The 27516-nt window shown below is 51.4% G+C and overlaps 1 protein-coding gene across 1 annotated transcript in view; it reads left to right on the top strand.

Moving 5' to 3' along the window:
* Positions 1 to 7306: 7306 nt before the first annotated feature.
* The window catches only part of Sh3pxd2b (SH3 and PX domains 2B), an 83128-nt gene continuing 62918 nt past the window's right edge, over positions 7307 to 27516 (top strand). The window contains exon 1 of the mRNA XM_034504947.3: positions 7307 to 7462. Coding sequence (XP_034360838.1) covers positions 7388 to 7462 — 75 coding nt within the window. The 5' untranslated portion in view covers positions 7307 to 7387. The remainder of the gene's footprint in view (positions 7463 to 27516) is intronic.

Below are 27516 nucleotides of genomic sequence, written 5' to 3'. Positions count from 1 at the left end.
GAATGAGAAGATGCCCCCATCTGATTGCCCGTAAGCAAATCTGTGGGACATTTTTTTTTTTTTGATTAGTGGTTGATATGGAGTGCAGTGCCACTCCTGGGCTGGCAGTCCTGAGTCATATGAGAATCAAGCTGAACGCCATGGAGAAAAAGACCATAAGCAACATTCTTCCAGGCTCTCTGCTTCAGTCCCTGTCTTTAGGTTCCTGCCCTGCTTGAGTTCCTGTTTTGGCTTCCCTCAGGGATGGACTGTGATTGGGAGCCATAGGACAAATAAACGTTTCCTCCGTAAGTTGTTCTTAGTCAATGTTTTATCTCACAAAAGAAAACAAACTAGAATAATGTGTGTCTGTGTGTAGATGTCTGTATCTATGTGGGCAAGTCTATATGGTGGTCTGAATGAGAACAGCCCCCATAGCCTTGTATATTTGGACGATTGCCCTTAGTTGGTGGAACTGTTTGGGAAGTCTTGGGAGGTGTGGCTTTGTTGGAGGAAGTGTGTCACTGGGGGTGGGCTTTGAGGTTTCAAAAGTTCATACCCTTCCCAGTTAGCTCTTCTGTCTCTGTGTGTCTCTGTCTCTTCCTAGCTCTCTCTTTCTCTCTCTGCTTTGTGATGTAAGCTCCCAGCTACTGCTCCTGAGCCTGCCTGCTGCTATGCTTTGTGCCATGATGGTCATGGACTCACCTTCTGAAGCTGTTAGCAACTCCTCAATTTAATGCTTTCTTTCATAATTTGCCTTGAGTATGATGTCACTGCATCAGAAAAGATTCTATGTGTCATGTGTTAATGTGCCTGTGTCTGTGTGTCTGTGTTGGTCTCTGTCTCTCTTTGCTTCTCTTTCTTTCAGTGTGTCCTTTGTCCACCATGTGTGCTAGCCATTACCTCTTGGGTTATGCTTGATAATTGGCCCCCCTGGGCATGTTGGTCCCTAATTCTAGTTACACACTTGGAGATAATGAGGATTGGAGGATACAGATAATTGGCTTCCTCCTGCCAGGGAGCTAGATGAGGTGTCTTAGGTTCATCTTCATGGACAACACCAGAAGCCTGATTAGACATCGGACAAGGCTTTGTTTTGGCTGCTGGTGGAGACAGTGTGGCTGGGTTGGGGCTTCCCAGGTTCTTCAAATCCTTCTGTGTTATCATCTCAGCCCTAGAGAGACAAAGCTTTCCTGGCCAGTGTCTTAATTTTTGCAAAGAGTCCTGGTGAGCTTTGGACTTGGCTGATTTTATAATTTGACAACTCACAGAAACAGCCTTCTGTTCATCTCTATCTCATCTCTCTAAAAATTAGATTTTTTTTTTAAATTTTGAGACAAGGTCTCTCTTTGTAGCCCTGGCTTTTCTGGAACTCACTCCATAGACTAGGCTGGCTTCTGCCTCAGGGATCCACCTGCTGTGACCTCTCCAGTGCTAGCTTTATAAGTGTGCACCACTGTGCTCAGGTGAAATTAGATTCCTTTAAGAATTGTCTTTGAAAGTGACTTAGAGGCTGGAGGTGTGGATCAGTGAGAGGGTGCTTGTATAGTATGCACAAGATCCTGGGTTCCATCACCAATGCTGCAGAGTAAGAGCAGAGAGAACGATCTAGTGGGTGTGGTGGCTTTTGCCTATCATGCCAGTATTCAGAGGCAGAGGCAGGAGATTGGAAGTTGTGTCATTTTCTACATAGATGGTTCAGGTCAGTGTGGTCTACATAGGAAGTGCCAGACCAGCTAGGGCTACATAGTGAATTAAACTTTGTCTCATTAGAGAGAGGGGAGAAGAAGAAAGGGAGAGGAGGGAGAGGCAGGGAAAGTGAGAGGGAAAGGGAGAGAGAGGGGGAGAGGGGGAGAGAGAGGGGGAGAGGGGGAGAGGGGGAGGGGGGGAGAGAGAGGGAGAGAGAGGGGGAGAGAGGGGGAGAGAGGGGGAGAGAGGGGGAGAAGAGAGGGGGAGGAGAGAGGGGGAGGAGAGAGGGGGAGGAGAGAGGGGGAGGAGAGAGGGGGAGGAGAGAGGGGGAGGAGAGAGGGGGAGGAGAGAGGGGGAGGAGAGAGGGGGAGGAGAGAGGGGGAGGAGAGAGGGAGAGGAGAGGGGGAGAGAGGGGGGGAGAGAGGGGGAGAGAGGGGGGAGAGAGGGGGGAGAGGAGAGGGGGGAGAGAGGGGGGAGAGAGGGGGGAGAGGAGAGGGGGGAGAGAGGGGGGAGAGAGGGGGGAGAGGAGAGGGGGGAGAGAGGGGGGAGAGGAGAGAGAGAGAGGGGGGAGAGAGAGGGGGGGGGAGAGAGGGGGGAGAGAGGGGGGAGAGGAGAGGGGGGAGAGAGGGGGAGAGAGGGGGGAGAGGAGAGGGGGGAGAGAGGGGGGGAGAGAGAGAGGGGGGAGAGAGAGAGAGGGGGTAGAGAGGGGGAGAGAGAGAGAGGGGGGAGAGAGAGGAGGGAGAGAGGGGGAAGAGAGTGGGGAAAGAGAGAGGGAGAGAGAGGGGGGAAAGAGAGAGAGGGGGAGAGAGAGAGGGAGGGGAGAGGGACAGAGAGGGAGGAGAGAGAGAGGGGGGGAGAGCGAGAGAGGGGGAGAGAGGGAGGGGGGAGAGAGAGAGGGGGAGAGAGGGGGGAGAGAGAGGGGGGAGAGAGGGGGAGAGAGGGGGAGAGAGGGGGAGAGAGGGGGGAGAGGAGAGGAGAGGGGGGAGAGAGGGGGGAGAGAGGGGGAGAGGGGGAGAGAGGGGGAGAGAGAAGGAGAGAGGGGGAGAGAGAAGGAGAGAGGGGGAGAGAGGGAGAGGGGGAGAGAAGGGAGAGAGAGGGGGAGAGAAGGGAGAGAGAGGGGGAGAGAAGGGAGAGAGAGGGGGAGAGAAGGGAGAGAGAGGGGGAGAGAGGGCTAGGGGGGAGAGAAGGGAGAGAGAGGGGGAGAGAAGGGAGAGAGAGGGGGAGAAGGGAGAGAGAGGGGGAGAGGGGAGAGAGAGGGGGAGAGGGGAGAGAGAGGGGGAGAGGGGAGAGAGAGGGGGAGAGGGGAGAGAGAGGGGGAGAGGGGAGAGAGAGGGGGAGAGGGGAGAGAGAGAGGGAGAGGGGGAGAGAGAAGGGGAGAGGGGGAGAGAGAAGGGGAGAGGGGAGAGAGAAGGGGAGAGGGGAGAGAGAGGGGGAGAGGGGGAGAGAGAGGGGAGAGAGGGGGAGAGAGAGGGGAGAGAGGGGGAGAGGGGGAGAGGGGGAGAGGGGAGAGAGAGGGGGAGAGGGGGAGAGGGGGAGAGGAAGATTTTTTTTCTCTTTTTCTGTTAAGATATATTTTATTTGTACATGTGTGAATGCAGGTGCCTACAGAGAACAGAAGAGGGCAGTAGCTCCTCTGGAGCTGGAGTTACAGGTTATGAACCATCCCTGATGGCTGCAAGGAATCAGACTCCTGTTGTCTGCAAAAGCAACAAGAGCTCTTAACTGCTGAGCCATCTCTCCAGCTGTCCTTTTCTTAAAACAAAACAAAACAAACAAACAAAGAGAAAAAGAAAGAAAGAAAGAAAGAAAGAAAGAAAGAAAGAAAGAAAGAGAGAAAAAAAGAATACATTTTTAAGAAGAAAGATAAGGCGGTGGCTCCACAGTAAGGACAGATTTATTTCAGAGAAAACCTAAGAAGGACCCTGTGATGGTTTGTATATGCTTGGCCCAGAAAATGGCACTATTAGAATGTGTGGCCTTGTTGGAGTAGGTGTGGCCTTGTTGGAGTAGGTGTGTCACTGTGGGTGTGGGCTTTAAGACTCTCATCTTGGCAGCCTGGAAGTCAGTATTCTGCTAGCAGCCTTCAGATGAAGATGTAGAACTCTCATCTCTGCCTGTATCATGCCTGCCTGGATGCTGCCATGCTCCCACTTTGATGATAATGAATTGACCCTTTGAACCTGTAAGCCAGCCACAATTAAATGGTGTCCTTATAAGAGTTTCCTTGGTCATGGAGTCTGTTCGCAGCAGTAAAGCCCTAACTAAGACAGACCCCATAAGAGAATGTAGGAAAATGAACCTCTCTCACAGGCTAAGCTTTTTATCAGAATGGGAAGGACCCAAAGTCCAGTTGTCTGGTGGTGTTAAGGGTTCAAACGAGATGTGTAGGAATGGTGTTAAGGGTGTTGGCTTGGGAAACTGAAAGGAAGAGGAGGCAGATCTGTCCTGAATGCACTCAGAGGGGTGCAGGGCCGTGATGGGCTGGGGTTGCCTCCCAGAGCTACTCTTGTTGGCTCAATGTTCCATTGTCTCTGTGCATATGCACACTTGTGCAGGTGTGACACAAGACACGTATGGGGTGCACAGGATAACTTAAGAGAATTCTCTCCTTCCACCATGTGGCTTCCAAGGATCAAACTCAGGTCATCAGTCTTGGCATCAAGCGTCTTTACCCTCTGAGCTTCCTCACTGACCCTCCCCTTTCTTTCCTTCTCTTTGTGTGTGTGTGTGTGTGTGTGTGTGTGTGTGTGTGTGTGTGTGTTGTTCTAATTAGTTTTCCATTTCTATGATAAAACACCACAACCAAAACCCTTAGACAAGCCTCTGAGACTGGCTGCTCTCGTGCCGCCTGTGGATGAGAAGACCAAGGTACTTGCCCAACCACACGCCCTGTTAGACACAGATTCACGGCTGAACATGAAGTCTGGAGTCAGACTATCCGCAAATGCCACGTCATCCCAGCAACACCATTCCAGGAAAGTTCCTGCCTCTTTACACTTCAACCTCCCCATTGGCAAACAGAAAGAATGGCTTGTAACTCCCAGGGCTATGGGACCCCAGTTAAGACAAGATGCATGCAAAGTGCCAGGTCAGCACCAGGCTCACAGACAGAGCTCAACGAACACCATTAGGCTGGTGGCTGGGCTGGAGTAAGTTTAGGATCCAAGTGGGATTTCCCTCCCACTTGCTTCACAACTGCAAGAGAAAAGCGCTGACCCCCTGTGTAAAATTCGGCAGAGTTTGAACAGGCTTTTTTTTTTTTTTTTTTTTTTTTTTTTTTTTTTTCCTTTTTCCTGTCGTTAATCATTGGGGAAATGCAAATAAAAAGCTACAGTGAGTCACTCCTGGGGTGGTGTGGTCCAGAACAACAGAAGAAGCAGAAAGAGGCAAGGGGAGTGTAGGAGGAAAAGCCGCCTCTCTTGTGCACTGCTGATGGACTGGAGAGATGGATCAGTGGTTAAGAGCACCAAATGCTCCTCCAGAGGTCTTGAGTTCAATTCCTAGCTACCACATGGTGGCTCCCAACCATCTGTAATGAGATCCAGTGTCCTCTTCTACCACACAGGTGTACATACAGATAGAGCCTTCATATACCTAAAATAAATAAATAAAAATGGCCACCAGGAAGACAAGGGTGCAGCACCACAAAAGAATGAGCAAATCCAGGTAGAATCACCATGCAATCCAGAGCACACTCTAAAGACCTACAAGCAAGGACTTTGGACAGATATCTATATGTCAACATTCCCACAGCCTTAGTCACCACAGCCCAAAGGCGGCAACAGCCACAGTGACCATGGATATATGAATAAAGAAAACAGAAAACGAATGAGAAGCACACAAAGAAACAATATTCGGCCACAGAAAGGAAGCAGATAGCACGAGAATGCAGATGCACCTTGTAGATGTCAACTCAAATGAGTTGGGCACCCAATGACAAAAGGTGCAAGACTGAACTGTCTTTAGCAACCCATAGTAATCTGACTCACAGACAGAAATCAGAAAAAAAAAAGCAGAAATCAGGGGTAGGGTGTGGGATGGGGAGCAAGGGTAAGGGGAGATGATGCCATCACTAAAGCTACAGACAGGTGGTGGGGAACAACATAACCTCCCCAGGCCAGACCCACCCCCACCCCACCCCCTGCCTTGGTCAGGAGTGCCAGGAGGGCTGGGAACCTGGGAAGTCAGGGAAGCTGGCTGATTCAGGTTACATCCAGGCTTGCTTTGTGCAGAGGATAGGAGAAACCAGGAGGTGCCTTGGGCAGCAGCTCTGCTGGAGAAGAAACTTAGGATCCAAGTGGGATTTCCCTCCTGCTAGAGATTTGGTGCACTGGAGGGAATTACCCGGCCAGGGAGGACCCTGGTCTCAATGGATGCAGCTCTTCAAGCTCTCCTCGTGGGTCAGTGAGAAGAGCTTAATCAAGAATCCAGTTTGTCAAGGGATGGGTAGCAACAAGAGAGCCAAGATGTTCCTGTGCCTGGGGCAGCACAAAACTGTCTTTGGTACAGAACTGTCTTTGGTAAAGACCATTCTGAAGGACAGGAGCTGGGAGGGGAGGATTATTGAGACTTCTCCCCTCCTGCCTTGGCCTGGGCCAGCCAAGCAACCTAAACACAGAAGCTCCATTAGTGAAGCCCATCCAAGACCAGCCTTCAAGGCCAAAGCAGCAGAAAGCACGGGGAAAGAAGCCAGTAAGGCAGTGGAGGGGTTTCCAGAGGGAATCAAAATAAAGCAATCTGTAAGGCCTGCCTGGTCTAAGGAGAACCTTCCCCTAAGGGTTGACCGATCTTGGACTATGGGTGGGAAGGTCCCTGGAGGGGAACCCCTGCTTAGTGGCTGAGAGACCGCTACCTGCAGTCTGAACTTCCGCTCTGCGCTGTTAGGTGTGTTCATTCATTCATTCATTTATTCAGCCAGCATCTGTCAGTTACTGAGCGCCCAGCCAATCCTGGGATGGGCTAGAGAAAAAGATGTGGAACCACTTGTAGCTTTGATTTGTTTAGTGTGGGGCAACCATTGGTTCCACCCACCTGCTCCATGAACCTGGAGGCTGTCCTCAGTTTGGGCCTCTGTAAAAGGCGATTAATCACCCCCCCCCCCCAATCCCCGACTCCCGGGTGTTGTGAGATTTTAAGTGGGCATCCGTGATAAGGACAGGGCACAGGGCCAGGTGTGGACTCAGTCCCCCGTGGGGTCAGGGGTTTGCTACCTACCCAGCACCCTGCTCTCGTTCACATTCGCTGCCCTATGCAGGGCTGCCAGGGCATTTTTGCAGTTTTTCTCCCCTGTCACAGACAGTGATCACCAAGAGACCTGGTGATCGCCGGTTCTCCCTTGAGCCCCCAGGGCTGGGGGTGAACGAGCGGATTTATAGTGACTGGCCTGCCCGCGGTTCGCGGACACCGAAGGGGGTGGGCAATATCCCTGAGTCCATATCGGGAATTGAGAGCTCAAGCAGGCTGCTTGGATGCCTGGGTTTGGAGTCGCCAGGCCGGGGCGTGGGGGCGGAGCGCGCCGTCCCGCCGGGCGCGGGGACAAAGGCCCGCGGGCGGACGTGGCCGGGCCCGGCCGGGCGGGCCCTTTAAGCAGGGTGGGCGGGCGGCGCGGGGGCGGGCAGGGGCGGGGCGCGGAGGGCGGTGGCGGCGGCGGCAAGTGCTCGGCGGCAAGGATCGCTTTGGCCCGGCCCGGCCCGCAGGGTGCTGGGCGCGGAGAACCGCCATGCCGCCGCGGCGCAGTATCGTGGAGGTGAAGGTGCTGGACGTGCAGAAGCGGCGCGTGCCCAACAAGCATTATGTGAGTCGGCGTCCGCGCCACGCGGCGACCCCAGCCCCGCGCAGAACTTGTGCCCCGCGTCCTCACTGCTGTCTCCCCACGCGCCCCGGGTCCCCGCACCCTCCCTGCTGTCTGTCTCTCCACGCGTCCCTGGTCCCCTGAGCCTTCCCCGCCATCTCCCCGCTCGCCCCTTGGTCCCCGCCATCTCCTCGCGAGCTCTCGCCTTGCCCACCCGTGCAAAAGTCTGGCCCCAGCCGCTGCTGGAGACGAAGACAGACACCAGGAGAGAAACCCACAGAGGCGTAGGTCTCAGGCCACCCTCCTACCCAGAGGAACCCAGTCTTGTAGAACCAGCCAACCAAGCCCCTCATCCTCCTGGGCATGGGTCGGTCATTTGGGCGCCCCTTTCCTGTAACTTCCGCTTAACAGTGTGGGAAAGTTTCCCCAGGAGTAACCCTCCCCCCCCTCTGTGAAATGAGAATTTTGTTTGGAGCTGCCAAGGTGTGGAGGAAATGGATCCCTGGCCTCATTTTGCAGATGGGAAGGCTGAGGCCCAGCCAGAGACTGAGGGTTCTAAAACGTGGAGGGTGGGCCTAGGTCCCACGGTGACCCTCAGGTGGGAAGTGGCCTCCCGGGCTGCTTGGGGACCTTGTTTGAGGTTGAGGTGGCCCTGGTTCCATCCCAGAGGTTCTGGGCAGTAGGACAGTAGATTTAGAGGAGGCCCTGGGGACTTCACTCCAGGCGTGAGGGGGGATGGTATCCCTGGCTGGAAGAAGCAGGCTGTGGCGATCCTGGAGAAGTTAACCAGGAAGGAAAAAAGCAAGAGTGAGGGGGAAAAAATCCTAACAAAGAAGTGAAGAACAATGACTAGAGAGGGCGTTGGCTGGAGAAAGGCTGGCCAGGGGCCTCCCTGGAAGCCCCTTTTAGATCTATTTGTTTAAGAGAGCCATTCTTACAAAGCAGACAGCTATACATGCCTTCCCTGAGTCGCCCATAAAATTCTGGAAGGAGATGGCCGGGAATCCACCATACTCTACAAGAAAGGGTGTGTTGTGTTCCAATGTATTGTTATTGGCTAGGCCTTCAGTAACTCAGCCCTGGGCCGGCCAGCGGGGGCTGCTTCCTGGACCTGTGGTATCTTTAAATAGAGCTAAGTTTTCCTTGCTTCAGAGCTCAGTTAAATTGTCTTGGTTTCCCCACACCCCGCCCCTTTTTCCCTCCTTAAGTATTTCAAATGTTGCCAAATCTTGGTTTCTTGTTGGAGCCTGTTGGGTTGCCTCTTGGGTATGGGACAGTTTTCAGCAATACACTAACTGGAGGAAGTCTGAAATTCTCCATGCCTCCTTCCACCAGATCTGCCAAACCAGAATAGATAGAGCCACCAAAGACTGGGTGCCATCTTCCACCCTCTTGTGGTGTCAGACACGTTTAGTGGTGGTTTTCTCAAATCCGTTTCAAGGATGAGGCAGCTAACACTGAGGAGCAGAGCAGGCATCTAAGTCCGGGCCTTTTGGACCAAAGTTGGTCGGTGAGACCACGCCCCTTCCCACATCCCACACACCCACAGAGGCCCTGGACAAAGCGCTCTCAAAGCCTGGGAATCTGCTCAGGCCCACATCTCCCTGGCAGACTTTTGCAGCTTTGAGGGGTACCCCTGAGGTTACAGCCAGTTGTTATGGGCTCCCTGAGCCAGGTCTGTGCAGCCCCCCCTAGCTTGGGCAAGCTCAGCTCTTGGGCTCCCAGGTTGCTAACTGTTACTTTTTTGAGTCTCTGTGTCCTCATATGTAAGATGTGGTGATGATGCCTCCTCCCAGGAGGAGCAACCATGTGACTGACATGGGGTTTCTTAACTGCAGCCCTGTGGTGTCTGTGTCTCTCTGGTTGAAGCGTGCTCAAATCACGCGGGAGCTTATTCTCAGAACTTGTTCCTCTGTTTGTGGGCTTAGTCACTGCTATGACAAGGGGCCTTCTCCCTGCCATCCAGCGTTTGGTTCCCCAAATGGAGTAAGAGGGTATGGATGAATGCAGCCTGAGTCATCCAGAGGAGCAGTTAATTTGATCCTATAGTGGCATCGTCCCAAAGCCAACAGCAGCAGACTGGACTGTGTGGTACCTGTCCCCAAGCTGCACGCACTGGATGGAGTGGGTGTGGAGACAGGTGTTGGAGGCCCTGCTGAAGTCACCTTGCTTCTGCCCTCCACACAGCACCCTCCCTTTCCTCAGCTGTAACAACAAAAGTACAGCCCGATATTGAGCATGTCCCCTTGGGGACCATCTTAGTCTTGTTTACACTGTATAGCCTAGTACCTGCGGCTTGGTACATTATAAAATAAAATAAAAGCCACCTGGGAAGCTGGAAGTCCAAGATTGGTCTGTTCCATCAGTTTGGCCTCTGGGAAGGGCTTCTTGTCCACATCAGAGTTGTAGGTGACATCATGGTGGGAGCAGGTGTAGGGGAAAAGATTATATATGGTGGGACTAGAAACTAGAGAGGTGGGGGAGGGGCCACCTTGCTCTTTTGTAATATGAACCTTTGGGAACTGCGGTCCTAAGGAGAGCTGCCTGAATCTCTTTTAAGGTCACATGACCAATGACCTAACTACCTTTTCCTAGGCTCCACCTCTCAGGTCCTGCCACTTCTACTGGCATGACACTGGGGACCAAGCTTCCAGCACATAACTCTTAGATGTGGACAGACCGTATGCAGACCTTAACAGGGGTGACAGCATGTACTTCTGCCCCAGTCATAGCACCGCGGTACAATGTGCACATCAATTTGAAGTGTCCTGGCTGCTGTGTCCTCCTGATTCCATGCCTGGAAAGGCAGCAGGTCACAGCTTCTGAGGCCGCAATTAGACAGCAGTGCCTGGGGCTCAGGGCTGGGTCCCCTGCTCCACCTCCATGTCAGGTTAACAACCTCTTCACAAAGGCCACCTGTGGACAAGGCCTTCGTTGTCACTGTGCAGCCTCTGCCATGCCTGTCCCACTCAGAGTCTGGGTGTCTGAATGGATGTGAGGGAGCTCCTCGGAGTGACATGCCAGGGCCACCCTCCCTAACTGGGGTGTTTTCTAGCAACCTGTCAGCTCTGGGAGTCCCTTGTACTAAAACAGAAGAGCATCCTGAACAGGGCCTGATGAGGCAGCTGTCAGGGTCGAGGGCACGTTTTCTTTTATTGTTTTTGTTTTGAGACACAGTTTCTCTGTGTAATATTCCTGGCTGTCCTGGAACTCACTCTGTAGACTAGTCTGGCCTTGAACTCACAGAGATTTACCTCTGCCTCCTGAGTACTGGGATTAAAGGCATTCTCTGACATGCCCCGGCTGTAGTAACAGCTCTTTAAAGGTGGTGGACTCTTGTCATGCGACACCAGTGTTGCAGAGGGATGGAGAGAATAAAGCCCATCCGTGTCCATAGACTTCTGCCTCTGTCAGTCTCTGCTTCTGTGTGTGCTTCAGATCTTTTCTGTCTTTATATTTAATCACAGATGCAGAGTGCCCACCACACTACCACACCCCCCTAGTCATATTATTCACCAAACCCCTACCCTGAGTTTGTTATTTACCATTCACCCACTCTTTTTATTTTATTTTATTTTATTCTATTTTATTTTATTTTATTTTATTTTATTTTATTTTATTTTATTTTATTTTTGTTCTTGGAGACAAGGAATCACTATGTAGCCCAGGCTGACCTTGAACTCACAGAGATCTGCCTTTACCTCCAGAGTGCTGGGATTAAAGAGCATTGTGCTTGGCCCCCATGCACTTTTAAAATACAGCTTCACAGGCTGGAAAGATGGCTCGGCAGTTAGGAGCCTTGCTGCTCTGCCGAGGACCTGGCTTTGATCCCCAGCCCCATGCAGCTCTTCACAACCATCTATAACTCCAGTTCCAGGGGCTCTGATGCCCTCTTCTGGCCTCCACAGGCACCAGGCACGTGTGGTGCGTATACTTTCAGACAAAACATCTACACACGTAAAATAAGATATGGGTTAGTAGGATAATTTTTATTTTCATTTAGCTGCTTTCCTCGGGTCACTTACACATCACCACAGTGACCCATTATAGCCACAGAGATCACTGGTATTTGTTACTGAATAAGGCCAAATAGCCGTCACCCAGTCCAGTTTTATAACCCTTCTATCACCCCGTTTGCCATCAGTATCTCCCCTCCTTGCCCTTTACATGTTTTACCTGATAAGTCCCCCTCAGTATTGTCTTCAATGTTTTGAAAGTATAAAAATCCTGCCCTGTTCAGATCTATGTGAACACCAAAGCCCCAGATCATTTGGACTGCTGCATAGTACTCTGTTTGTGGCTATTTCCCTCCATCACCGTAAGGCCCTCTCCTACTGCGGACTCAGGGCTGCTCTTCCCAGCAGTGACCCTGGTGGGAACTGTTCCTGTGTGTAGACGCGGAACAGGAACAACGCTGGCTCTTGGCGTGCATGCTCAGCTCTGCGTGTCACCCCACGAGCTGTGTCCCTGGGCTCCCTCTGCCCTCAATCAGTCTCTCTATTGTCCGACTTTCTGGTTGATGTCACTCTGTGTGCTGCACAGCAGTGTCCCCTTCCCTGCTTGCCAAAGCAGCCCAGTGGCCTTTTGTGCTTCCATTGGCCAGCTGAGATTCCTCTGAATTGCCTGTGTATCCTTTCTTGCGGGCTCAGTGTGCTTGCCTTTCATCTTCTCTTGATGTGGAAGGCTTATACGTTTGAGATACTAATCTTTCAGGTGGTTAGATTAGTGTCCTCGGTTTTCCCTTGAGACTGTAGGCTCAGAGAATCCCAAGTATGTGCATGAGATCACACATGGGACTCACCGAGTGGGAACTGAGATAGCCATGTTTGTCCGGGCGATAGAGGCAGCCTTGTGATCCCATCACAAAGCTGGATGACCTCAGGTGGCTCACCAACGTCCCCTTTTCTGAGATGCCAGGCTCATTCTAGGCCCTCTGTTCATTCAGTTGGCTGGTATCAAGTCATCAGCTCTGGTCACTTACTCCAAAGAAGCTCTGACTGGATTGTCCTTAGAGTGAGAGATTGGCAGGGCCTCTCTCCTGAGCTGATCAGGTGCCAGGAGCCCGGGAGTGACGGTGCCCGCCGAGTCAGTGTGGATCATGCCCGTATCCTGTAAAGCTAGATCTGTCCTCTGCATTGTGTGGTGGTTTCCAGACCTGGAGCCGTGCAGACTAGAGACCCATGTACATCCACAGCCATGTCCCTCCTCTGCCCTCCCTGGCAGCCCTTTAATGGAACCCCTCAGAGCAGGGCAGCCAGTGTGTGTGTGTTAGAAACAAACCAGCCTGGGTAGGAACTCGGTGTGGCAGTGGGCCACCCTGCCCCATGTTGGCTTCTAGTTTTGTGTGTGAGGTGGCTCCTCCTGAGAAGATAGTGTGAGAATTCGAAGGTGCTAGAATTCTGCCGGAGGAAACCGCCAGCGACTAGCACATTTCTTACTTATCTCTGCCTTGGTGGAGGCAAAGCCTGGCTTCAAAGCTCATTGCTGCTGAGCCAGGAGGCTTGGCGGTGGTACTTCCCATGGCATCTGAATGACATGGGTTTAAGGCCTGACCCTCAATGCTGAGCTTGGTGGCAGTGGTGGCCACGAAGACTCACAGCATGTGGTCTGGCTCCACTGTCGCTCTGAGCTCGTGCTGTGCCTGCCTTAACTCTTCTACTCTGTCCTGTGGCACCTGCCCAGGCTGGGTGCCACACTGCAGCATGAAGAGCCGCTTCAGTCTCCTCTCCAGACGGTTCTGCACTTCACCATGTCTGTCGCACAGCAATAGTACCTTACAGAATTTTTATAAAGATACTTTTTTTAAAAAAAAATCTATTTTCTGTTTCTATGTTTTATCTTTGTGTGCAAGTGTGTGTCAGCTTCAGTGAATGTGCAGGTGCTCTTGGAGGCCAGAAGAGGGCGCTCTGGAGCTGGAGTTACTGATGGTTTTGAACCTGGGTGCTGGGAACTGAGCTTGCGTCATAGGGAAGGGCAACAAATGCTCTTAAATGCAGGACCATCTCTCCAGCTCCTGAGTAGAACTTGTTTTTAAAAATGTCTGTTGTTTTCTTGAGGCTGAAAGAAAAATGTAGCTACGATGCCTGTCATAGAAGTAAGCAAGAGAGCTTCGGAATGCTGTGCTGGGGAATATGACAGCTGTGCTCACCAGTCCAGTTCCCTCACCTCCGTGAGCAGGCACCAGGCCCTTCCCTCACAGCAGGCCTGCTCCAAGGGAAGTGTCTCAGCTACTCCTCTTACATTCTTCGTCCTGCAGGTGGAAGGAGGCCATGTTAGCATAGCTCCAAATGATTTCAACACCAACTGGGTGCAGACTTTGAATCTGTGCCCTTCCATGTCTCTAGGGCATGGAGAAAGTCTGCCAGTCAGGTGGGGTCAGATTTCCCTCTCTGTGCTCAGTGTCGTCCCCACCCTCCCCCGTCTTATAAATAGGGTTGTTAGTGGCTTCAGTTTGAGGAGGCCAGTATGAAGATTATAGAGGACTCAGGCCCTGGTCCAAGCCTGACAACAGTAGTCTTACCAGAAACATCGTGTATACTGTCGCTGTTGTTGTAGGTTGAAGACTGCTTAAATGCCCATCAGCTGAGATCAGGATCCAGGTGATACACACATGCAGAATTCCAGTAGGGTGATACATATGTGCCCGGCCTCTACCAGGGCGTCACAGTCAAGCTGGCTATGAGCACATGCTCAGACCTTTCTCAGCAGATTGCCAGGGAAGGGTGGAAGTGGCCATCCGCAGAGAACCAGAAATAGAGCTGATAAAATATGTTGCACTTTTTTTTTTTTTGCTTGTCTGTGCTTTTTTTTCTGTTTTCCAAATGTTCTGCAGGGTACACATAGCCCTGTTTTTAGTGAAAATAAAAACCAGCAACTGCTCGGTTTTTTTTTTTTTTTTTTTTTTTTTTTTTTTTTTTTTTTTTTTTGAGGCTGTGCCAAGCTGAGGTGGCTCCAGCAGGGTCCCCGCACCCTGCTGACGGCCTCTGAAGTCACCCTGGATTCCTCTGAGAGCAAGGCCTTCTCAGCTGGGCTTCTGCTGGCCACAGACAGCCCTTCCCATTCCTGCCACACAAGAAGGGCTCACATGTGGCTCTCCAGCCATGAGCTGAAGAAGCAGCAGCTGCGAGTGTGGCATCCCACCGGGTGGTCAGGGCCATGCTTTCCTGACTATGGTGTGCCTTGCCTAGGGAGTCCAGCCCTTCATGGTGTCTTCAGCTAAGGAGGAGCACAGAACCAAGCAGCCCAGAGCCTTGCAGACCCTCTGGTGTGATCCCTGAGGTCACAGGGTACTGGGAAAGCCATTCAGGTAGAGTTGTGCCCAGATCCCTGCTCCTGGGGTGTTGTATACATTTGAAGACTCCTCATCCCAGGTGCTCACACTGAGTAGGTGGTACAGTTGCTTCACTAAAAGGGACTAACTAGGGACTCTCCTGTTGAGCTACGTGCCCCATCCATGATGCTTAGACTCTGCTTGCAAATTGCTCATCCGTCTCAGTTAGGGTCATTATTGCAATGATGAAACATCATGACCAAAGCAACTCGGGGAGGAAATGGTGTTGTGTATTTAGCTCACATATCCTGTGTCACAGTCCATTGAGGGAAGCCAAGCAGGAACCCAAACTGGGCAAGAACATGGAGGGAAGAGCTGACGTAGAGGCCATGGAGGGTACTGCTTACGGGCCTGGTCACCATGGCTTGCTCAGCCTGCTTTCTTGTAGAACTCAGGACCACTAGCCCAGGGATGTCCCCGCCCACAATGGGCCCTCCCCCATCAATCACTGATTAATAAAATGACTGTAGCCAGATCTTATGGAGGCATGTTCTCGATTGAAGTTCCTTCCTCTCCGATGACTTCAGCTTGTGTCGAGCTCAGTTGGCATAAAGTAGCCGGTGCAGCATCCTTTCTCCTTGAAGGAAAAACTGGAGAATGGTCTTCCTTCTTGTGACTCAGTTGTCCCCTTCGCTTTGGCAGTCCATGGGTAGCCTGTGTGTCAGTGGGTATCGGAAGTGAGGCGGCTAAGGGGAAACGAGGCTTGTTCCGATGGCCACATGTGGCACGTAGACCTGGGCTCTGGTCTGTCTGTCTGTCCTTTGCTACTACTGCCCATAAGACGTCTCGTCTCCAAAGCTGGTTGGTGGCTTTGCCAGGATTCAAAAGCATTTGTGCAGAATCCCTTGGAACACAAGATGCTGGGATGCTTGCCCTTGGAGTTTTCCTATCCTTGGAGCAGTGTCTCCAAACTCAGGCTCTGTGCTCGATTTCCCAGGGCTCGGAGTAATAAAACTGACCAGACCTTGCACCAAGTTGGCATTCCTTATCTCCTGGCTGAGCACGGGAACCGGTGTCTCTGTCTCGGCAGTGGTTTGTGGATGGGTGGGTGGCGTGGCTGCCCCTATCCCAAGACTCTGTCCCATCCAGGCTCATGCAGGCCAAGTTTCACTAGAAACTGTGGTCACTCTGCACCATACTTAAGCCACAAGGTTCTTTCCTCTTGTTTGCTAGCCGAAGCCTTCTTCAGGTGCTACAGGGAGAGGGGGCTGGAAGGACGGGAGTCCACCATCAGCCCCTGCGGCCCTGTCTTGACCCATCCTGACTGAGCAAATGAAAACCCAGTACACCCAGTACAATGTGAATTCCAACAAATACACAGTATCTGGGCTGTCCTGATACTGGACCATGATTCATCACCTAGATGAAATTAAGTTTTACTGAACACTGTGCTTCATACACGATTGCCAGAAATACTGCTTTGAAAACACAGCACGCTGGACACTTCCTACTGGGAAATCCAGTGTGTCTTGAGAATTCATGGGCAAGGCACCCAGGGGCCAAGCTCTCTAAAACTCAGGGAAAAGGTCCAGATAAACAAAGGGGCCTCCAGGAAAGAGGGCAGGCAAACAGGTCACCTTGGGCTACTTCTGGAACCTGGCCCTGGACTCCAAGGAGGCCAGCATTGAGGAGGTAATTTGAGGCTGAGCACCCAGCATGGGGAGGATGCCCACAGGTCAAGGGTAAGAATGGATAGGCAGAGAAGAGGGGCTGAGACTGGGCAAGCTGTGAGGACTGGAGGTAGAAGCCATGGAGAGGAGACCTGGGCTTCTGGGACCACAGATTTGGCTGGGACCAGGGCTTTGCATGGACCATGTGCACAGTATAAGCCACTGAGCAAAGAGAAACTGATCCCAGGAGAGAAGCTGGTCTTTGGGCCTTCTGCTTGCATTCCCAGAGCAGGAAGAGAATAAAGCCCATGTGCACAGAGGAGCCCAGGCTTCTTCTTCAGGGGGCGGAGTGAAAGCAGCTAGGATTCTGACATTTGAGCTGTGTACTAATAACTGAGCCTGATTTGCTTTCAGAGTTTAACAATATTTTTTGTCACTAAGTATTATAATATCAGGCACTAGCTGTCATTGATCTGTGTGTTTTCTTGCATGCTCATGGGTGAGCCTAAATGCCGCTGAAGCTGTGCAACACTGTCCCTGAAGAAAAGCTGATCCTCTTAATTATTGGGTTGCAAGTGCTAGGGGAAAAAACTGACCAACTTGAACCAGAGAGAAATCTACAGAACCAGATGGACCTCATGTTTCCCCATCTCTGACCGAATACGAAGTGACATTAGCACCCCCCAAAAGCATCTGTTTCCACAGTTTTAAGTGGGACTCCAGTTGGCCAGATCACCTGACCATCTGCCAGGTGGAGGTGGGATATCCTGCTTGACAGTCCCACTCTTATTTCAAGTAGTGGGCAGTAAAGGTCAAAGGGCACTGGGGTTGGAAAGAGGAGGCATGGCCTGGGAAGGCAACATAATACATGTATGACGTGTGGGTCCTGTCCTAAGCCACTTCACGTGTGTGGAAACTGAGACAATTTGCACAGCATCACACTTGGCTGAAACTATGGGTACCAACAGCTTTCCACCCTCTCTGGAGGGAGCGGCCTTAAAGCTCAGCAGGTTGGCGTATCCAGTTCTGCTTAATTAAGCAGAATCGCATGAACCTCCGCCCACAGCGCTGGCCCACCAGCCAGAACCCATGAGATGGCGTCACTGTTTCCTCCTCTCCAGCCAAGGTGTGAATCAGCAGCTGTGGCTTTGAGCCACCCTTGGCTTCCAGTCAGTTCCACAGATGTGGCTTAATGTCTGCCCTGGGCCAGCTGTGGCTAAGGGCCAGACAGAGAGGCAGCGATGCGCGGACACAGAGCTGTCCTGAAAGAGGTCACCTCTGCCGAAGTGCATCTGCGATGCAGAGGAGACAGGTCTGGGATCAGGGCCCTGGGCATCCGGTTCTCTGTGAGGGAGGCCAGATGGGGATAGGCACTTGGGGATGGGTGAGCCAATGCCATGTAGCTGAGGGTCCTCAACATGGGCTGGATCTCAGTCTTCACAGCTAAGATAGTCTTCCATTCTGTCATGATGTGACTGTATTTACAGATAAATTCGCTATATTTCTATCATATTTTAATAGTTCCCTTGCTCTTCATTGTTGCTTAAAATCATGACTTATTGATATAGTTTTTTTTAAATTAATAAACATATGTCTATTCACAATTTTGCTTTTGATTTTAATAAATGACATTTAACTTAGTGTACTTGGAATTATATGTATTTTGTTGATTTTTAAATCATCTCAAGATGGAGTTATAAATTTCATGAGGCTGACAAATGAGCTACCCAAAAGGCTGAGCAGTCCATGGGTAAAATCTTCAGAAACTTAGAGCCAGGTAGACCAAACTTAAACTGGCTCTGTGACCCAGCGTTAGTGGCTTAGCCTCTCTGTTTCTGTTCCCTCTTCTGGGAAATGAGGGTAGGATAATGTCTGAGGTTGCTTAGTCACGGAAAGGGTTTAGGTCACTTCCTGGCATATAGAAAGAAGTGCTGAAGAAACGGTTCCCTGTTTTCTTTTTAAGGATAAACAGTTTGAGTCCACAGGGTGAGGGAAGTGGGCTGAGAGCGAGCGGAGAGAGTCCAGTTCTCTTTTATGCCTTCACCACCATGGCCAGATTTCTGACCAGGGATGTGTTGGGTTTTTTTTTTTTTTTTCTTTATTTGTTTGTTTATTTCTTTTAAGACAGGGTCTCACTCTGTAGCCTGGCTGTCTGCCTCCCAAGAGCTGGGATTAAAGGCTTGGGTTTTTTAGCCAGCAGCCCCAAGTACACAGCCAGTCTGGAAAGACCACACAGGAGTCCATGCTCTAGATAAAGAGAGGGTGCAGTTCACTGAAGTTCAGATTGACCAGCGTCTGTGAGGACTGGCAGGCTCAGATATTCACCATTAAAACGGTTCAAAGTAGCTTAAGTATCTGCCGTGGTACACGGCGGCGCTGCGGACTAAAGAGCTTTTAAAAGTGGTTTGTTCAAAGCATGTTTAATGAAACGGGATGATGCTAGACCTAATACGTGGTTTTTAATGCAAATTAAACACATAAATTGTCCAATTGGCCTCTGTGCCCACACTTCTGTCCACGAGCTGGAACCAACCATGGTTTGAAAATATTGGGATGGGGGGAAGGAAGAAAAGATTGGTGAGGAGTAGGGTGGGGTGTTGCTGAGTTCTTTGTGTGGTTGGTGGTCGCATCTGCATTGAACGCGTATGGCAACTGTTTACGTAGTGTGCATGTCGGATTAGGTGTCTGCATCACCTAGAGATGTTCTAAAGTGGACGGGAGGATCCGGACGGAGCCCAGAGCCGCACCTTGGGGATAGTGAGAGATGGCCACATACAGTGTGATCTTCATTAGCAAAGCATTTGGGGGCAGGGTTAGGGTCTGGGGAGTGTGCCAAGAGTGTTGTCTTGGTGGTGGGAATGTGGTGGTTTTAAGGTCCCAGAGTCTGCAGTTACTAGGCCTGCTTATTGCCCCATCGATGGCGCGAGCTTTTTCCCTCTCCACAGATCCTCACTGCAAAATAGAAACTGCAGCCTGTGCGCCTCTCCACAGAGCCAAGCAGCCGTGACCAGACTCTGACATCTGGTCAGCAGTCACATGAAATTGTCTGGTGTTATGTATTATCCGGTTTTCCCTAAAGAGGGGAGGACATGGTGGGATGACATAAGAGTCCATGCAGACCCCTAATTGGGATGGGAGCCATTTGTGTCTACCAGGTTATAAGCGAACAAGGCTGGGTATGGGTGACCAATTGTACTCACAGAACAATATATGGCCTTTGAGAACCACATATATTTACTTGATGCAGGAACGGAGGCTTCCTGGGATGGCTGAGATAGAAGCTCATTTTGTGTGTCCTTCATCCAGCACGGGATCTAATGCTAGAGTCTTGCTCATTAAATATGAACCCATGGTATTTGCTGTTGTTGGGTTTTCTTTTCTTTAAAAGGAGCCATGAAGGGGCCCTGCACAAGATAGAAATTAGCTTATATGCTGAATGTATTAGTCCCTTTTCTATTTCTATGACAAAATGCCAGAGTCTGAGTAACTTAAAAAGAAAAAAGTTTCTTTAGCTCACAGGTATGGAAACAGGAAAAGTAGAGATAGTACAGTAGCCCTGCTGAGGGCCCTCAGCTGTCCCTCCCTACTGTCTTGACAGTAGATGCCAGGAGCTGTCATGAGTGCAGGACAGGATGCCCAAGAACAGAAATTGTTCTTTTTAACTGTTCTTATAGAATTAATGGAGTCCTGGCAGAACCAGTTAATCCCCTAGAGACCTAATCACCTGGACCTAAACCCCACCTCCAAAAGGTCTCATGGTGGCAAATTGGGGACCATACTTCTAACATAGGAACCCTTGGAGGTCAAACCACAGCTCTGTGTTAGGAAGGCGTCTGTCTGGATGACCACTGGTGGGTAGCAGGCTGGGCCTGAGTAAGCCATGTGGAGGGGATGGCCAAGTAGGCTATAAGCAGAAGGCTTTGTTGTCTCCCTTCCTGCCACCTCAGCCTGCATTTCCCCGCTGACATCCTTGTCAGGTCCCATTGCCCTTCTTGTTTGGGGAGATGCCAGGCACCTGGCAGGATGGGGGCCCCTGGGCTCAGTTCTGGGAATTTCCAGGCACACTCTGGTAGCTGGATGGAGTGGAGCAATGAGCAGCCTCGTTGAGCGCTGCCTGTGCCCTGGTCACTGGTACCACGGATGCAGGCGGCTAGACATCACCTTATGTTACAGAGGTGGAACCAAGGCTGAGGTAGGATTTGCCCAAGGCAAGAGGGCGGCCAGAGGGCAGGATTTTGACTTACATGGTGAAGGGGCTGGCGGGTGTAGAACTCCAGTGTCTTAAGCACAGCCAATGTTAATTGAGCAGTCCTTTTTGCCAGTCTCAGGTTGGTCTGAAACTCACCAGCTTCATCTGGCCTTGAATTAACTATCCTCCTGCTTCAGCCTCCCAGATACTGGAATGAGAGGCAGATGCCAGCATGCCCCACTTGGACCAGCCACTTTTGAAAGACGACTAGGGACAGTAAGGATGGTCGGACTGCGGCTGGCTCGTTTTGCTCTGGACGTTAATCCTGAAGGCCATGCCTGCTCACCAGCGCCATGCTCAGCTTTTCATGGTGATGTTGCTCACCTCTCGCAGTCACAGTGGCCACCGTCTGACCACACATGTCCGTGGGGTGCACACTGACATCTAAACATGATGCGTGGGATGACCAGATTAGGGTGCTACTATGTCCGTCTCCTCAGACAGTCATCATTGCCATGTGGAAATGTTTCAAATTCTTCCTTTCGGCTTTATTGAAGTATACAAATAACTGCCACCCACCATGGTTGCCTTGTGGCACTGTAGAACATTAGGCACTCCTCCCCACCCCACCCCTCACTCCTGTCCAGTCTTATTCTATCTCCAGTAACCATTCTGCCTCCACCCATCCCAGCCTCTGAGAGGAAAGAACAATTGAGAAAATGCCTCCGTAAGGTCTGACTGTAGACAACCCTGTAGGTCATTTTATTAATTAGTTATTAATGGGAGACAATTGTGGGTGGGCCATCCTTGGGTTCTATAAGAATGCAGGCTGAGCAAGCCATAGGGAGCAAGCCAGTAAGCAGCGCTCCTCCATGGCCTCTGCTTCAGCTCCTGCCTCCAGGTTTCTGCCCCGTTTGAGTTCCTGCCCTGACTTCCCTCAGTGAAGGACTTTTAACCTGGAAGTGTAAACTGAAATAAACGCTCTTCTTCTCAAGTTGTTTTGGTCATGGTGACTCATCGTAGCAATGGTAAGCCTAACCAAGACACTGCACAAGTGAAATAATGGCATAGTTGTCTGTGCCTGACTCAGTTCACACAACACGATGTCATCCATCAAGGCTGTCATGGTCTTTACATGCCAGTGTGCATGGCCGCTTTTTCTCACCCATTTGTTCATCTGCTACAGCGCTGTTTCCTGGCCACTGTGAATAATGCTGCAGTGAGCACGGGGGTCCCGCTGTCTCTTCAACACACTGATCTCACTTCTGGAGACACTTTGAGGAGCAGGCTTCTGGGTCATATGGTAGTTCTGTTCCTGGAGCATGGGGGAACCTCTGTAGAATTTCCCGCAATCTTGAGCTAGTTTACATCCCCACGAGCCATGCAGGAGCTGCTCCTTCTGCATCTCTCCAGCATGTGTTCTCTTGGTAGTTGCCTGCCTGGCTGGGGCGAGATGGTACCTCACTGTGATATGACTCTGCTTTTCTGTTTTGAAGGAATCTAGACCCTTGCCTCTAATGCCTCCCTAATCAGTCCCTATGTGACTTTGGACAAGTGGTGCTGTTGCCTCTCTGAATGCCTTTTTTGTGTGCTGTGAAATGGGGCAGATCATATGTACCACCACCCCATAAGGTTGGTTTCCTAAGAGGAGGGTCGTTAGTGTGGTCGCCAGATAGAAGACCCCATCACCCTTTAAGACCTAGAGCAATTGTTTCTGACATGGAAAGCGTCCCCAAGGGCTATTAGCAGAACCAGCTCCCCTGTGTTCTGCAGAGTACCCAGATGGCCTGTGGCCTATGAAGGAGCCCTACTAAGGTCTTCTCTATTCAACAACTGTTGGGCGCTGGATAACATGCTAGTCCTTTAAGTGTTGACCACATACTATGGGTGTTAATTCCTATATTACACAGGCTGTGTGCCATTCCCAGGTCTGTCACATATAACTGTATGACTATGGGCAAACCATTTGCCCTCTCTGAGTCCAAAGCCAGTGGCATATCGTAAAGGAAGTGGCTGTGTGGTGCACTTAGTGGGTGTTGTCATCGGCTCCATTGCCCTGGGCAGCCTTGTCAACACAGGGCAGCCCCAACTGTCTTCAACCCCTCTCACATTGCCCAGGCACCTGGGCAGTCTTCAAGATCTCAGCAAGCCCTGAGTGCTTGCCCTGGAGCTGTTCCTAGAAAGCCAGCCTGTAGGTTGGTGTCTTGAGCCTGGGCTTTGGTGCCAGCACCGCTGCTTGCCATTGGAAAGTTCCTATGCTGCGCGGGCCAGATGTGTGCAGAGATGTGTGAGTTGGCAGCCGAGGCTCAGCTGGAGCTGCAGGCCCAGGCCAGCGGTGTTTCCAGCCTTCAGTACCATGGCAAGTTGAGTGCTTTGCCTGGCCAGTCCAGTAGCAGCTCCAGCCCTTGGCCCTGAATGTCCCCCTGACACAAAGGGACATGTATCCAAGTGGGAATAGCCCCAGGTGTGTCCATCTATGCACAGAGACCTGTGGGCTGGCTTCCCAGCCCACCAGTGCTCCAGCTTCTCCTGCTCGCATGGCTTTCACCACAGGTCCAAGTGTGCCCAAGGGAAGGGACAGGTCATGCTGTGAGCTCCAGCCTTGGGTTGTTATTGCCAGGCCTGAGCACTGACAGTGACCAGACAGAGGATGGGGACCTCTCACCCTCAGCAGGCCTGAAGCTCCAATCCCAGTACTCAAAAGAGTAGAGGAAAGAGGGAAGGTCAGGAGTTCAAAGCCAGCCCGGGCTACTTGAGATCCCCAACAGAAAACAACACAAAACAGAACAGGTAACTTTTTAAAATCTAATGTTCCTTTTTAAGATAGGGTCTGTCCATATATCCCTAGGTAGCCTGAAACTAGCTACATAGACCATTCTGGCCTTGAATTCACAGGGATCGACCTGCCTCTACCTTCTGAGTGCTGGGATCAAAGTGCACCACCCACACCTGATTGGTCTAATGTTCTGTGGCCACGGTCTTAAACGTGTGGGTTGTGACCCTTTGGGGGGGGGGGGGGTCAAATGACTGTTTCACAGGGATCACCTAAGACTATGGGAAAGTACAGATATTTACATTGTGATTCATAACAGCAACAAAATTACAGTTATGAAAATAGCAATGAAATATTCTATGGCTAGGGGGGATTGCCACAACATGAGGTGGGGGGGTCACCACAGCATGGGGGACTGTGTTAAAGGATCAAAGCATCAGGAAGGTTGAGAACCGCTGGTCTGTGAGTTCTTACGATGGCTGCCACAGTCAGGGCACTGGATAGTTGAGCTCTCCCAAGGAATGCCCAGGTGCTCTCAGACAGCCATGGGATGAAGCTCCTGTGCAGTTTCTATGTCTCAGGGATGTTGTTCATCTACTACTGCTCAGAGCGAGGCTCTCCACCAGGCTTAGCCCAGGGCTGCATTCTTCTTATCACAAAGCCGTCCTGTTCCAATTGCCCTTGGCAACTGAGCTATTCATTCGACCATTTCAGGAGCCTTGTGACCATCCAGGCACAGAGCCTGAGAAAGGCCACTGTGATCTTTGACCGTGGAGCCCTGTTTGGGCTTTTCGGCTCTCTTCTATTGAATGTTTTTAAAAGCTCATTGTTCTCAGGCCCTGGCAGAACTGTGGTAAGACAGACTGGACCCTGCTGCTGGAGAGTCCAGTGACAGCCCTTCACGTGGCTTGGGGCTCTCTGGTGCCTTGCTGGGATGGTGGCCCTGACATCTAGGGAATCCAGGAATTAAAGCTGTATGCAGGCTGTCTGTTGATGCTCCAATGGGAGGGGACTTAGTGACTAAGCATGAGAGGGCAGAGAAAGTATCCCCAAGAGATAAAGTCACACGTGCTCCTGGGGAGGAGGGATGGATGGCTGAAGTCCCTACACCCTCACCACCATGTGACATTCTCTGGTCTGCATGGCCACGTCCCCAGTTGCCACGTAGCAGGTCTGTGTGTATCTGCCTTGTGACCAGATGAAGCTCAGTAGCATGTTGGGCAAAGGGCTGAACTTTTCCTCTAGAGTCCTCTCCACCACCTGCGTGCAGGTGTAACCACAGCCCTCAGCCACCAACCCCTGCCTTACAGTCTGCTGAGCAGACAAAGAACAGCTAGGAAGGACCTAGCCTCAAGTCTGGAGCATCCTAACTGGTTCAGGGCACTGTGGGCTCTTGTGTCTGGGCCCCATGCCAGCCATTCACTTAATTGAAAAAAAATGGAAAAGAGAGAGAGAAAGAGGGAGAGGGAGGGAGGGGGGAGAGAGAATGGCAGCCTGCCATCTCCAGCATCTCTATGCAGGATGCCACCAAGAGTTTGGTGATTCCTGCTACTGACTTCAGAACAGGAACACTCTGGCCCGCAGAACTGGTAGCCAGGACTTGAGAGGCAGGTGGGCTGGGATGGAACTAATCTGCCCTCCCCACTGGTTGACCTCAAGTATGTGTGGTTTCCTCCCTACCCTGTCTCACCCCAAGGTGACCCCACTTTCTTGCCAGGTGATCTTTGAGGGCTGGGCCTGGTGGTTCATGACAGTCAACAGGCCCAGATCCAGGGCAGCTCTTCCCTGCCCTGTGTGCACCTCAGCTTGCCTGTCTCTACTTCCTCCTAGCACCCAGCCTCCCCTCTGAGGACCCAGAGTTTTCTCCTAGCACTCAGTACTTTCTCGTAGTACTCAGTACTCCCTCCTAGCACCCAGCACTCTCTTCTAGCACCCAGCACTACACTCTAGCACCCAGTGTTCCCTCCTAGCATCATGAAGCGTGGCAGCATTCCTATCCAGGAATAAATTGAACGTGTTTTTATTTAAGAGAAATCCACATTTTTCAGCACTTCCTGTGGCAGGCCCGCCGTGGGGTGCTGGGAAATCAAACAAACTGCATCGCGTTGCAGTTTCAGAAAGAGGCCGGAGGCGCTGACCTACATAGGCCAGATGTTGGGCAGACAGCTGGAAAGAGTTGGCAGATCGAAACCAAAGGGAACCCGGGGTCTCCAGGAATCATGTTTCCTATTAGCTCAGGCCCAAATGAGGCCAGCTGCAGCTACCTCGCCCCTTTGGTCTTCCAACCGCGCTCTGCTGGTCCTCCACCCACACCTTGCTAATCCTCCACCCACACCCCACTGGTGCTCCACCCGTGCTCCGCTGGTCCTCCACCCAGGCCTTCTCCCAGCCACACTTTCTTCCTCCTTGCCCTCCCTCTCCCTCTCTTTCCCCCCCACTATTCCCACCCCTCCCGTTTCCTCTCTCTCCCACACTTTCTCTTCATGTTCACTTTCTCTGCTGTTCATGTTGGGACTCTTGGCAAGGGTAGCACACTGCCAGATGCAGGAGCCCAAACTGGATCCTCTCTGAATCTCTCAACTTGGAAACAGAGCCAGGGTGGGTGCTTTAAGGGGAACTCACCTCCATTTTAGAGATGATTTCTGAGACAGGATTTCTGTCTGTAGCCCTGGCAATCTTGAAACTTGTAGACCAGGCTGGCCTCAAACTCAGAGATCCACCTATCTCTGCCTCCCGCATGCTGGGATTAAAAGTGTGGGCTACATCTAAGCCCAGCTAGAAATGACTTTTGATGGCTGAAGTCTGTGAACTCCTTAAACATATCACTAGTTGCTCCTAACAGGAAATGGGTTTATCTGGATCGCTTTAAGCTACTTCTTCCTAATTAATGGAGTATGCTGTGATGTTTGGGTGCATGCTTTATGACCGCATTGGTCAGTGGGGTGTCCATTGCCTTAAATGGTTATCCTTTCATCTTCATTCACAGCCCCTCCCGCCACTGTTTTAAAATTCATGAGGACTTACTGTTACCTACAGCCATCCTACCACACAGTAGAAACCCAGACTTCCTCCTCTGTCTTTCTGTACTACTGACCCTTAGATCAAATCCTCCCTTCCCTGTGCTTCCTTCCTTCTGCCTGATATAGCTCATGGTCTTTCTGGGTTGATGGCTCCCTGGACTAACCATGGCCTGTGAGCAGAACCTGTAGCTTCTCAATGATGCTTTTCAGGCCCTCTGCACTGCCCCGCAAAAGAGCTGTATACTTCCCTTGGGTCAAGCACAGAATTCTAGAGGGAAGACTCTAGCCCCACCCCCCCAAGGGGAGCCCTAGCTTCCGGTTCCAGCTCTCCTCTCCATAGGCTACGTGGCCCTGGACAGATCCCTTCAACTTTCCCTAATCATAAAATAACGGGTAGCCTAAAGCAGGGCTTTCCTATATTAAAGTTTTGGAAGCCTGTACCGTCTGCCAAGAGCTCGGGCCTTGGCTGCAGGCTCCAGGATGGTTACCCCTGGCACCATGGACCCACAGTGTCTAACAATTTAGTCTGCGGGCTGCTGGTTACACCCTCTCCTACATATAGAAGAGCTAAAAGCAGCATGTGCTGTGGAAACCAGAGTAGACATTTCAGAGGCCCACCCACTTGGCCTCTGCAGGATCCTGGGACTTCTCGCAGGCCAGTTTGACAGCTGGACTAAGAGTTCTCGAGATTTACACTTCTCTGAGCAAGCCATTGTGTGGAAAGCCCAAAGTTTATCAGAGCGCTTGTAATTCCATGTGGTGGAAGTAGGAAGAGCCCACAGCTCAAGCATAAACCTGAAGACGTCGATCTCTGCACTAGTGTGAGGGCTGGGTCTGTCGACGAAGTCTGGATTGTAGCGTGCACTCACTGTTCAGCCTGCCCTCGTGGCAGGCATTCCCAATGGATAACAGCACCATCTCGCTGGTGCGCCTCTCTCAAGCCTCCTGTAGGGAAACCACCTCAGTCCCACTTGGGCCTCGTTTTTAGATTTTTTTTTTCAGTAACCCCAGGTCACTACAGAGCCACCCACTGGCACAGAAAAAGCAGGGATGTGCTTCTAACTTTAGAAATGCCGTCCGCTGTGATATGGACCACAGAATTCCAGCTGCAGAGAGAATGGCAGAGGACTCTGGG

The sequence above is a fragment of the Arvicanthis niloticus genome, chromosome 6, assembly GCF_011762505.2.
Source record: "Arvicanthis niloticus isolate mArvNil1 chromosome 6, mArvNil1.pat.X, whole genome shotgun sequence".
Taxonomy (NCBI): domain Eukaryota; kingdom Metazoa; phylum Chordata; class Mammalia; order Rodentia; family Muridae; genus Arvicanthis; species Arvicanthis niloticus.
This window is presented reverse-complemented; position numbering and strand designations above follow the sequence as displayed.